This window comes from Phocoena phocoena, chromosome 7 (genome assembly GCF_963924675.1).
Source record: "Phocoena phocoena chromosome 7, mPhoPho1.1, whole genome shotgun sequence".
Lineage (NCBI taxonomy): Eukaryota > Metazoa > Chordata > Mammalia > Artiodactyla > Phocoenidae > Phocoena > Phocoena phocoena.
The window spans coordinates 107840258-107853050 of record NC_089225.1 but is presented as its reverse complement, the minus strand read 5'-3'; the positions used below and the strand labels follow the sequence as shown (position 1 = coordinate 107853050).

The 12793-nt window shown below is 62.3% G+C and overlaps 1 protein-coding gene across 2 annotated transcripts in view; it reads right to left on the bottom strand.

The window, feature by feature from the left end:
• Positions 1–556: 556 nt before the first annotated feature.
• Positions 557–12793, bottom strand: part of DIS3L2 (DIS3 like 3'-5' exoribonuclease 2) — a 323449-nt gene continuing 311212 nt past the window's right edge. The window contains exons 14-20 of one of the 2 annotated variants that reach the window (XM_065880451.1): positions 7342–7525; positions 6615–6701; positions 3754–3901; positions 3248–3378; positions 2975–3079; positions 1644–1745; positions 557–1034 (exon numbers count right to left, since the gene is read on the bottom strand). In XM_065880451.1, coding sequence (XP_065736523.1) covers positions 882–1034; positions 1644–1745; positions 2975–3079; positions 3248–3378; positions 3754–3901; positions 6615–6701; positions 7342–7525 — 910 coding nt within the window. In that variant the 3' untranslated portion in view covers positions 557–881. Of the gene's footprint in view, positions 1035–1643; positions 1746–2974; positions 3080–3247; positions 3379–3753; positions 3902–6614; positions 6702–7337; positions 7526–12793 lie in introns of those variants that run through there. The other variant, XM_065880452.1, reaches the window with a different exon arrangement.

Below are 12793 nucleotides of genomic sequence, written 5' to 3'. Positions count from 1 at the left end.
CAGGCCAGGGCCACCAGGAGCACACCTGCCCCTCTCTGGTCAGGAAGGCCGGTCTGGGGGCCCCTCCCCTCGGAAAGGGCCAGGCCTCGCTCTGCCCCCAGGTTCCCTTGCTGCTGCCAGGGCACAGGATCGGGACAGGAGATGCTGGGGTGCTGGCCCCCCCTAAGGAAGGTGGACAGGGCCACCCAGAGCTCCAGCCTTGGAAGTGGGGGTGGGCGGCACAGGGCCCAAGCCCCCGTCCTGGGGCCACGGGGGGCGGCAGCCGGCAGAGAGGAAGTGCTGGGGTGGGGATGGACACAGCTACATGCGGCGCGGTGACGGGTGAGCCTGCCGTCTTGCATACTAATTCCATTTCTAATCAGCCAGAATGAGGCGCTGGCATCAATCTGCCACGCGGCCAGCTCTGTGAATCATCCTGGAACTGCCGGGAAGGCTCCCAAGGGTGGCAACCCCAGCTCAGCTGTGACGGGTGGAGCCCGGGCCAGGTCCCCCGTCCTGGGTCCAAGGGGCACCCCACTACCCTGGCCACCCCGGTGCCCCACACACCAGGCAGCACTCACACTTGATTTTATTCCATGACTCTGATTTACTGGAAAACCCTGGTTTTCCGGGCACGGGAGGGCAGTGGGTAACCTGGCAGAAGGGGCGCTGGCCTCCCAGGAGGACCAGGTCTAGTGCGCTGCTGAGTGCCGGCCAGCCCGCAGCCTTCCATCCAGCCCCACCCTCCCCCTCCAGTTTGAAAACCAAGCTGCAAAAATGAAATAGAATGAAAAAATAAAAACAAAACCCTGAGTTGTTAAAAACCAAATTAAGAATCCCCGTTGGTGCCCGAAGTTCCTATTCCTAATGGGAGTGGGGGAGGGGTGGGCCGGCTGGCGGCTTCAGTCCTGCTCCTCCGCGAGGTCCTGGCCGCCCTGCTCGTCCTGCCAGTCTAGGAGGCCCTCCGTGCCGGGTCGCTTCAGGATGGCGCTGTACTTGAGGGCCGTGGCCTCCGCCCGCAGCACCACCTCCACCAGGCTGAAGATGCCGACGACCTGAGGCAGAGCAGAGCCCAGCAGGGGACGCGGGTGCCGGTGAGGGGGCGGCCCGGGGGGCTGTCCACCCAGCCGGGCCCCGGCGCCCCTCGCTCTGCCTCCCTAGGCCTCCACTGGCTCATCTGTAAGCGGAGCTTGTTCAGGGCTGAGGCCATGGAGTCCCGGTGCGAAGCCACGCGCTGCTGTGGGCAATGCCTGCTGGGACCGCTCAGCGCCAGAGAGAAACCACTGGGGTCCGGGTCTGCTCTTTGAAGCATGTCGTAGGTAAAAAGCTGTTTCCTTGGGTCGGAGGTCTACAGCGTTCATCAGATTCTCAAAAGGACACCCGAAGTTCGGGGCCCTGCTTTAGGGAGGTGGGCAGAGGCCGCTGCCTCTCCCTAGGGTGGGTGATTCCGGGGAAGGAAGGTGCTGTCAGGAGGCTAGGCCCAAGGAGTGGTGACGGGGAGCCGCTGCCGGCCTTGCTGGGTAGACCTGGGAGCCGGGGGTAGGGGGAGCCCAGGAGGGGAGGCCCGGGGAGCGCGCCCAGGAGGCAGGAGGGGGCTCGCCAAGAGTGGGGTGGACGGGGACCCAGTGGCGCTCCGGAAAAGCTGCCCCACCCCCGGGTCTGACCTGCTGCGCCGGCCCCTGCTCCGCGTCCTCAGGCTCCCAGACAAGCGTGAGCTCCGGCTTCTTGCCCACCTTCTGGAAACGGTATGACTGCAGTGGCAGCGCCTGGGGGTGCACACACCTGCATCTCAGGACCCGGGCTCTAGGTGCCGCCTCTTAATCTCTGACCCTGCAAGGCCCCCAGTGCTTGGAAGCAGCCCCTCGCCTTGGCCCACCTCTGACTGGCCTCAAGGGAGCTCCCTGCCCTGCTGCCTGACAGTGGCTGCTTGACCTTTGACGGGGGATGGCCCGCACCCTCGCCTCTTGCCTCTGGCCAGCTTCTGGGCGGCCTTGAGAGGCCACCTTCACTGAGGGGCGGGGGCCGGGGGGCACCGGTGGCTCCACGTGTTATTCGGGGCAGGTGGTGGGTCTGTCCTGCCCCATCAGGGACCATCCCTGTAGGGTCGAGGTGGACCGGGCACCTGAGGCTGGAGGGCTGCCGCCCCTACTGGCCCTGGGTCTGTTAGCACAGACTGAGGGCTGCGTTGTGAGCAGCGGCGATCTAGACCTGAACTCCATGCTGTTCAGTGAGCTTCAGGACGAGAGCCCGACTGGATTCCTGCTGACTCCATTCTGTCTCTCCTGCTTTAATCCATTTCATTCATACCATGTTTATTCCACACTATGTGCCGCGTTCTGCACTCCCCAAGGTCCTCTGGGTGTTGGGAAATTCAAAGCCAAGGTCAGGGGCCAGGTGGTGACTCACTAACCACAAGGTCAGCTGGAACAGGTCCCTCAGGTGGCATTAGACTGGCACCAAGTACCCTTGGAAAGAACCTCGAATGAAGCACCCCCCAGGGCAGGACCGGGGCAAGGGCTAGCCTCTTCCTGTTTTTCAGGGGACACAGCTTCCAGAGTGGCCACGGACCAATCTCTCTGGTCTTTCCTTCCCCTATGTTCCTTTAAAAAATCTCCCAAAGCCTGCCTATCCTGCTTCCTATACTGGTTATGGATGGACCTGATCTCTGGTGGCTCAAGTCCTTGGGAAAGAGGCCCAAGCCTGACCCTCGGCCTGGATCCCTGATCCCAGGCAGGCACGGCTGGCTGTCTCGGCAGGACCCATCGGGTGAACTTGGTGCCAGTACAGCCCACAGCTGAGCGAGGGGCGCAGTGTCACTGCTCGTGTGTCTACCAAGGGCTGCTTCCCCAGATGCTGGGGAAACAGGGAGGAGACCCAGCAGTGGGAACAGGGACAGGCAGGGGGGAAGGGAATGTGCTAAGTGGACGCGGCTCGGTGCTCCCTCTGCCTGCCCAGAACACCCCTAGCCTTGGCCCCGGCAGCCCCCGGTACTCACATTACAGTAGATGCGCTTCTGTACCCCGTAGCGCAGCACCAGCACGTCGAAGGCTTGGCTTAGGACGCCCATCACCATGGCTTCCGACTCCAGCGGGCCGCTCTCCTGCAGGGCGGGGCTCCAGCCAAGGCTCGGCCCGGGGATGCAGTTTCCCCCCAGGGCCCACCCCAGCTGCCAAAGGCCCCGGACTCCTGGAGCCCTCCCTGCGAGCAGGCGCCCTGGCGGGAAGGTGGGGTGGAGGGAAGGGGAGGGACGACAGGCTGGTGGCCTCACCTTGACCAGGATGGCGAAGAAGAGGCTGGTGCTGAGCTCCTGCACACGCTTGGATGCCATGCGGCGGTCGTTGCAGTGGTCAGCCTGCTTCTGCAGGGCATCGGGCTCCACATCTGGAAGCTCCCCGTGGCCTGGGCAGAGAGCGGTCGGGGGCCCACTGGCGGGTGCTGTGTGTGTGCCGTCCTTGGCGGGGTTCTGGGCAGCATGGTGCCCCTGGCCCGGGTCAGATGGGGCCTGGGAGCCCTGCGCAGAGCTGAGGCCTCCCTGATGCCCAGCTTGGGAGGGCCGAGAAAGGGGGGCTTGCCACGGTGAGGGCCCTCGAGCCCCTAGCACACGCTCACAGGGGAGGCTCTGGCACAGGCTCCCCTACTGCTTGGGCTGCCCACCCCTTGGGGCCTCCACAGTCACGGCAGTGTGGCCTCTGGCCGCCGGGCACCCACTCTGGGTGGGGGAGCAGCCCTTAGCCGGGCACAGGCTGGCACCGCCCCCTGCACTGCACCCCTTACCCAGCGTGGCGGCCAGGAGGCGATGCACCAAGATGTCAGCGAAGCGGCGGATGGGCGAGGTGAAGTGCGTGTAGAGCGGCACGTTGAGGGCGTAGTGGCGGAACTGCGCCTGGTCCTGCAGCACCCCCGAGCAGAAGTACAAGGCCATCTGGGGAGGTGGGGCGCACCTCAGAGCCTGGCCAGGCTGGGTGCGGGCTGGGTGTGCTCCACGAGCCGGGGAGACTCAGAGCCTCGCGAGGGGCGGTCTTGGGGGCGTGGACCCACCTGCCAAGCTAAAGCCGGGCAGGCCCGAGGACGTCAGGGGCTGTTCTGTGTGAGGGGACCCCTGGGGCTGCCATGAGACTGGGCGGAGCCGTGGGTGCCCTTGCCCCTCTCCTGCTGAAGGCAAGGGCAGGTCTTGCCCAGAGCCCCTCTGCCAATGACCGGAAGTGGAGTGGGCCGGGGGGGAGAGGCTGTGTGTTTCTTGCTGGGAACCCTTAAGATGCTGAAGGGACTCCTCCCTCAGAGCCCTGGGGGGACCTGCCACCAAAGCCCTCGGGGAGGGGAGACCCTGTGCTGAAGTCAGAGGACAGCGGGGAGGGGCTGGAACTCATCCTCCTCCACAGCCGGTCACTGCTGAGTCTTAAGGGCTGTTACTGCCAGGAACCGGGAGGAGGGATCGTTTCTGGTTGGCCCCCTCCCCAGGACAGGGCTGGGGGAGCTACACTGAAATGGGGAGCAGGAGAGAAAGCCCGTGGGCCTGCCGGACCGGGGGCTGCAGGACTTCGCCAGGACACAAAGCCTAACACCACCATGTGGCCAGAGCGGGAGGTAGGAGAGAAGGTCCAGGATGCCCTCCACCCAGAGCAAAACGGGCGCCTGGCTCTTCCTCTCTGGCCCTGGTCCAGTCTTTGGTCTTAGCCGACCTTCTGCCCTCTAGTCCTCATCCCTGCCCTGCTGAAGGCCACGCCTGCACCCCAGCACCTCTGTGCCCCCAATACTCCACCTCTCACCAGCCAAGGGAGGCAGTGGTTGGCCAGTCTCCCAGTCTCAGCCCTTCTTGCCCCTGACAACCTGTCCTGAGACCGAGACCCAGAGCTCTGAGTTCAAAAGGCCCTCCTGCAGGGCAGGAGTTAGGACTGTGGCCCAAGGAGAGACGCTGAGCTTCTCTAGGGGCCCAGCAAACAGCCTGGCCCGCGGGGTGCAGCTGTGCCGAGAGCCTTGGCCACGGGCCCTGAAGCCGCTTGCCCTGCGCTCCCCGACTTCTCAGGGCTGGGGATCCAGGACCCGCGGCTGCCTGGGAGCAAGTGACCGGGTTCCTCTGCCAGGGCCAGAGTCACACCCTCGTGTGTTCGCACAAATGGACAGCCGGCTCCGGTTACTCTGTGCATGACGGCCTTGGAATCCAGGACGCAGCTGGCGGTGCCCTGCTCGGCTACCCAACTCTGCTTCCCTTCCAGCTCCCGCTGGGCCCTGGGTTACATCTCGGGTAAGTCACTGGGGGAGGGAGCAGCCTCCACTGTGAGCCATGTTTGGACCTTGTTCTCAGAAGTGGCCCAGTTCCCCAGATGAGCTGGGCTGAGGAGGGCAGGGGGCCCCGGCTCCCTTCCTGGGTGGCGAAGGCACCTCTGGGCAGCGTGGGATGGGTGAGGGCCCAGAACTGGGACACAGACAGGGAACCAGGCACCACAGTCACTCTGGTCACTCCCTCACATCAGATCCCCAGGCAAAGGCTGGCCTCTGAGGTTGCTGGCAGGCAAGGCCAGGAGAAGTCGGGTCTTTTTCAGGCTCTGGGTGACTCAGGAGAGGGCTCCTTTCCTTGGACCTCCAGGGCTGGGTTGGCCTTAGAGGTGGATGGCTTCCAGAGGCTGAGGGCAGGGAACGGCAGCTTCATCGGGCCTGTATGTGGTGTCAAGCCCAGTGGCCAGAGACACACGCCACCCTCTCCATGGGGGGTGCTTTACAGTGCTCGGTGCGGGACAGACATCGGTGACTGGGGGCAGGGTAACGGCTGCCAGACCCCGACGGACCTGACGGTCCCATTCCTGGCAGAGCTGTGAGGTCTCAGAAAACAAGTCGGTTGCAACCAGCTGAGACGATCTGGTTCTTGGGAAACAGACTGAATCTGCCCAGTGATCGAGCCCCTGAACGACGGTCTATCACTGCTCCCAGGCCGGGCTGCGGCCCACCGCTGGACCCATTAGCACCCACAGCTCCCGCTGACCTGACAGTCCACGGGGGCGGCTCCTTCCCAAGATGCTCAGCCCCACAGGGGCTGGAGCACGGCCTTGGAGAGCTGCGACTGGCTGCCAGGAGCAAGCCCGCCGTCTGCCTCCCAGGTGGCCGGCCTGTCCTCTAGCTGCAGACACAGCCTCACGGCCTCACTTCCCCCTCTCCCGACCGGTTGCGACAGGGAGATTTCTCTGCCCGGGGCCCACACGCCACAGTGGGGGCTAAGGACCGGCCCCTGTGCAGGCTACTGCGGGAGGCCAACGTTCTCTCTCCCCTCCAGGGTTCCCATCTGACCATGAGTTGCTGACTAGGCCCCATTCCCCTGCCCGAGCTGGTCTGGTGTGTGGGGTCCGGGCCCTGGAGTCTTGGGACGTGCCCTGGCGTGGCTCCCCGCCTGCTGCCAGGAAGCAGAGCCCCAGAGGCCATGCGGGGGGGCAGCAGGGCAGCGGGGCTTGAAATGTCTCCTCTAACTGAGCCCACAGGCAAGTCTGGGCAGGAGGCAGCAGGCCAAGCTCAGGAGCCCAGGGACTTCCTGTGCTGGGTGTTGCCGGGGGGCACCCTCCCCAAACCTCCCCTAAGGTTCTCCGAGCCCGCGGAGGCATGGGTGCTCCAAGGTGAAGGCGGAGGATGGAGGACTGGCCCTTCCTTACCTGCATGGGCCGGGAGCACATGTTGGTGAGCACCTCCTTCCGGGCCAGTGAGTACTTGTCATCTCCAAATGTCTCCATCAGACTTTTCTGGAAGGAACCCATGTGATATGCAGTCAGGCTTGGGGAGAGGCTCTGGGGCCCCATCACCCACTGATCATCTGGCCCTGGGGAGGAAAGGTCAGCCGAGGGGTCCAGCCCTGTTCAGATGGCCATGGATGACTGTGTCCCACACTGGGTCTGCCTCGAGGGTCCTGGCTTGAGGTCAGTCCTTCCATGTCCAGCTGGCTGGCCTGGGCGGGCTGGTTTAGCCCAGGCCTGGGGCACAGATGGGGACAGTCTCCCTCCTGTGCGGTGCGAACCGAGGCCATGGATTCCTGAGCCCCATGCCGCTCAGTTCCAGGTGGGGAGCATCTGATACCCCTTCCCGTGAAAAACAGCCTCTGCCTTCCAATAATCCCAGCCCCTACGGAAGCCTCTGGGTCCGAGTCCGGCCCATCCCTAGCCACAGGACCCCTGCCCCCAGCTGAGCCCTGAGGGGACTCCCTCCCAGGCCCCGTGGGCTGCAGGCTTTGTCCCCAGGCCCTCCCCTCTCCCTTGGGGTGGGGGTGGGGTCTGGCTAAAGGGTAACGGACCCTGGTGGGGTGCAGAGGCTGCTGAGTCCAGCTCCCAGGCCTTCTTCCTCCTTCCCTAAGCAGGGCCTCCCCGGCCCTGTGCTCCCAGCACTCACATTGAGGGCCCCTGCAGAGCTGAAGTCCATGGGCAGCCCCATCTGGTCACAGAATTCCACCAGGTCGTTGAGCATCTTGGTCTGGGGTGGGGGGTGCCGTCGTAGCAGGGCCCGCTCGGGGAAGGTGCAGTGGATCTTGCGGGCCACAGCCATGTTGGCCAAGAGCATGAACTCTTCCACGAGCCTGCAGTGGGGAGGGACCGCGGGGGTCGTTCTTTCCTGCTTCTCTGCTAAGCTGGCTCTCTTGCACCCTTGTGTCAGCTTCAAGCTGCCCCCCCACCCCCGGCATCCCATCTACTTTGCTCCTGCAAGTTGCTTCCCCCTCATTCCTCGGCTCATGCCCCTCACGGCCCTAACCAGTCTGTACTCTTCGCTGCTGATGTGTTAGCTCGTGCGCTGGGTCTCCTACTAGATGGGGATCCTGGACAGCAGGGATGGTGCCTGTCTTATTCCCCCCTGTAGCCCTGGTGCTTGGGACCTCACCTGACCCAGAGAAGGTGCTCAGTAAAGATCTCTGCTGAATGACTAAGCTTCCCAGAACACTGGGGGGCACGTCCAGCTGTAAGAAAACACTATGCCCGGGCAGGCCATGAGGAGTCAGAGGACTCTGCACGGGGGTGTGTAGAGGCAGGCGTGCAGACCCAGAGCCCCCCGTTCCCAGGAGTACGTGGCTTCTTTTCCCCCCTGGAAAGGTGAGTGTCTCTGAGGATGAATAGGAGAGCCACAGAGGGCAAGAGGAAAGCTGTGCGTTTTGAGACAAGACAAAGGCGTTGCCGAGGTGTTCAAACCACAGAGCCATCCTTCTAGGCGTCAACGCTCCAGGCCTGCACTGCCCGAGTGTGATTAGGGTCCACGAGTGCGAATGGATGTGGCTCCAAAGCAGGCCGAGTCACAGGGAGCAGCAGGGACTGACGGGGGAGGGCAGAAGTGTGCCAAAGTGCAGGAGTCAGGCAGAGGGGGACGCCGCGTCACCACGCTGAGCTCAGCGCCACCCTCAGCCCCGCCATCTGGGGCAGGAAGCCCACGTGCTGCTGTCCTGCCCAGGGCGCCCGCAGAGGACAAGTGGAGCAGGCACGTGTATGAGAGCTGAAGCCTCCAGGAAGGGGCGTGGGTGTGGGCTGGTGCCCTACGTGGGGAAAGCCTCCTCCCTTGGGGAGACTCTTGGGGCCTTGCCCAGCTTAGGGGAGCCTCTTCCCAGCCTTGAACCTGAAGCTCTAGGTGGTAGGTCAAGCCCATGCTTCTCCCACAGAGGCAGGAGAGGTCAGGGAGGAAGCTCTGGCAGGCCTGGCAGCAGCTGGGGGCCCGAAATGAACGTCCCCTTCTGGAGGTGTGGGCAGTGCTTGGGGTTAGCCTCGTCCCCTCCCCAAGCTCTTGGGAAGAAACAGCCAGTGGGGGGACAAGAGCGTGAGTGGGCAGAGCCCCGCCTTCCCCAGGCTAGGCCTCTACGCTGAGGGGTGGCTCTGGTCTGCCGGGCTGTCGCCCAGAGCACGTCTGTCTCCCTGCAAAGCCCACCTTGTGAAGAAGAAGGGCTGTGGAATGCCCCAAGGCAGGCACCACCAGGACCTGGCCTGGACCTCGGGAGGAGGCCCACCCATGGCCTGCACTCCTAGCTCCTCCTGTGTGGGCACCGTGGTGGGCCGACCCCCAGCCTACCACCCACCATGGGGAAGGGCTTGGGTGAAGGACTGCAAGGGTCAGGTCTCAGTGGCCCTTCTGCCATGCAGGAGGCCTGTGTGTAGAATGAGTTTCTTCATTCCCCGTAGGTTGCAGCAACAGTCTTTTAGGCGGCCATCCTGCCTCCCACCCCAAAACCTGTCCTTGAGCATACCACTTCCTGCTAAAACCCCTCGAGCTCATGCGCTGGAACCCGACCACCAAACCTCCTGAGCGAGGCCTACATCCTAGCCCCAGCATGTTCTTGCTGTAGGACCCTGCACAAGTCACCGACGTTGTCTGTTCTATTTTCTTGAACGTGGAACAGGGATAATAATAGCACGTGCTTCGCAGAGTGGCTGTGCAAACCAACAGGAGTAAAACATGTTTCAAGGGCAGACCCTGTGCCTGGCGTGACGTCAGCCTCAAGACACGGGAGGTGCTGGGAATTCCCTGGCGGTCCAGTGGTTAGGACTCCGCACTTTCACTGCCGATGGCTTCGGTTCAATCCCTGGTCCTTGGGGAGCTAAGATCCTGCAAGCCGCGTGGTGCCCTGTGATTTCCATCCCTGCCATTTGTCACCCTCCTTTGACCTTTCCATGTCTTCCCTGAAGGGCATCTCCATCCCTCCTGGGCACTTACTGCCTGATTAGTTACCTGGCAACAAGGGTCAGCCTGTCTAGGGCCACCTGTGTCACAGTCTAGCACCATCTGACTCTTCACATTTGTTTTTCATATTTAGATCTTGTCAACTCGAGAGGAGTCTCAAGTCCTGCTAGAGGGATGTCTGACTTGATGTCTGCCTGCTGTTGGTCAGACCCTGCAGAACATCATCACGTAAACGCTTCAGATGCACAACTCAGCCATTCATTTGTTGCCTACTCAGCACACGTGACTGTGCCGGGTGGTTCCAGACTTGTCTCCCCATGCAGTCCCAGTATCGCTGTGGGCCGGGGGCACACAGGCTGCTCCTTGGAGCCCTGCGGTCTAGTTCAGCTTCAGGCTTGGGCGAGGAGGGAGCACCCGTAACCTTGGGGCTGACCCTGGGCTGCGTTTTGCAAGCGTGGCCAGCAGGGGACAGCATGGCCCCATAGGAGGGTTATGTGAGCTCAGGCTAGGGCAGGGCAAGCAGCAGCGCAGGGCTGGAGGGGCGGGGGCTCCAGCCTGTGTCCCGCCCTCTCTAACCTCACCCCCACCCCTTGGGTCAAAGGAACTGAATGTTCAGGGAGCCTCCTAATGAGCTGTGTTCTAGATCCTATTTCCTGCGGGGGCTCTCCCGCCTCAGACCTCATATAAGGCGGAGAACACAGGGAAGGGACAGCAGGGTGGAACTGATACCCGAAGCCCCAGGCAGTGATAACAGTCCTCAGTCAAGCTGCTTCTCCAGCGACCCCCAGTACGGTCCCACGAGTCACCTGAGGCTGCTGAGAGAAAAACAAGTGTGCTCCTGTTACCTTGAAAGTCTTGCGAAGCTTTGGTCGCAGGGGCTGATCTTGGACAGGCCCCTTCGTACCTCTGGGGGCTCCACATCCGTGAGTGTCTCAGCCCGCCCCTCAGGACAGGGGGCCGGAGCTAAGAGGGCAGCCTCCCTCCAAGACAGTTCAGAGATACAGCCCATGCCTCCCAGAAAAATGTCAGTGTCACCTAACAGGGAGGTGGCACAGCAGTAAGCCCGATCCCTCGGTGCTGCCACACAGCTCATTAGTGTCCTAGGATAGCAGCAGGGACTGTCTCCCCACAACCTGTCCGCAAAGTCCTTCTCACACCCCCAGGTGGGGGGCAGGGCGGGGAGGAAGTGCAAGCCTGTGGGCGGGAGAAAGCAGAGCAGCGCCTGGAGCCCGAGCCCATCCAGCCCTGGGGTGCCTGGGAGGGTGCAGCAACGATGGCCCAGGTCCCCCCACTCAGCGTGGCAACAGGAAGGCCAAGGGAAAGGCAAGCGATCAGCAGCCAGATTGCAATGAGTTCAGGATTCACCGTCAGAAACGGGGCCGGGCATCCGGAAGGGGAGCCGGGCTGGCCAGTACTGGGGCGGGGGTAGGTGGGTGTCGCTGCTCTCATCTGGGCCTGCACAGGGGCCCGCTCCTACGGGGCTCCACAGGTCCTCCTCACGGGTCAGTTCCCGGACGGGCCAGCAGGGGGCGCCCAGCATCTTCCTGCCGCAGGACCTGGGACGTGGCAGGCGCAGCTTGGAACCCAGCAACTTCTGGGCAGGAAGGAGCCTTACTTTATAAACTGCAGCCCTGCGGCCCAAGGTCCAGGGGTCTCTGGGCTCCCATTCAGTGTGTTTTTCCTTGGCCAAAGCCAGCTCTGGGGCTGAAGGCTTTGCTCAGTCAGGGAGAGTGAACAGCGCTCTGAGGGAAGGCAGGCTGATTAGAAGAGGTGCTCCCACAGCTGACCGGTCAGCAAGCACCCCTTCACCCTGAGCTCCTCCTGCCTCTGAGGGGCAGAGCTGCATGCCCAGGCCCTCAGAGATGCTCCAAGCTGTCCTGGGTGGTTAGGATGTCCTCTGAGGGCAAACTGCACATACTGACTGGGGTATGAAACCCAAGCTGGGATGGAGCCCTGCACACTGCCCTGGCCTCAGACTTGCTCCCTGGTCTGGGTACCTGCCCTGATCATAACCCAGCCCCCGCCCCAGCGCGGCACAGACATGAGCTCACTCCCCTCTGCAGGGGAGGGGGGCGGGCGCTGGATCTCAGCGACTGCCTGACAACTGCTCTAAATAGGGCTCAGGAATGGCCACCAGCCAGGATCACCTTCCAGAACCGCAAGCCAAATCCTCAGAGCTGGGGCCTTGGTCTCAGGCCTGGCATCTGCTGAGCATCTGGGGCTCAGTGCCACCAGGGGCCCCATGACCCTGGAGGGCTGGGCCGGCTCTGCTGTGACAGACAGATGAAGGTCTAGCCAGGGGGCCGTGCCAGGATGCAAGCTCGGCAGCACTAACTCCACAGCACCCCGCCTACCTGTGCTCTGGGCCTCCAGGTGCTGGAGGGAAGGCTTCTCATCCCAGGGAGGAGGTGAGCAAGCCTAGAGGCCTCAGAGTCCCTCACCTGCTACGGCAGATGGCAGGTAAAGACCACAGGCGAGCTACACACAAGTACACACGCTCCTCACGCGGCAGAGATGCCTTGTCTAGAATGGTATATGCCAGACTGTGTTAACGTTACTTACTTACCAAAAAAGTATAGATATGTATGAAATGCTAGGGCCTTAATTCATGTGATTTTTTATTATAGGACATCCCTTTGCCTTTAAGATGCTAACATGCATCAGGATTTGGTGAGAAGGAGCTACTGGGATGCGGCACTTACTGCTCACTGATGGTTGAAGCTGTTTGCGTCACATCTTAAAGGATGATGTTTGGGAAAGGCCGCTCTACCTGACAGCGGTGAGGCAGCGGCTAAAAGAGAAATGGGCTAACATGTCTGCCTCTTCGGAGGAAGGCTGCCCACCCCTGTCCATGAAGAAACTGGCTGTGTCTGTGGCCACAGGAGGCCCTCTGGTTGGGCAGCTGGGCGTGTCCTGTGGTGAGGCGCACGCTCCTCACCTGTCCTGACCCCCTCCTTCCCTGATGCAAGTGCACAGCCCGGGCAGCGGGAGAGGAGGAGGTTAGTGGTTACCAGCTCAGCAGCTCGCCTCGAGGCCCAGCTCTACCACCCGTTAGCTGTGTGATTTCAGGTAAATTTCTGAACCTCTCTGAATCTCAATTTATTTACCTGACAAAAAATGGGCCTACGATAGACAAGTGCCTGGTCTTAAATAAATATTACATTATTATTACGTATACTGCGTAAGTGAC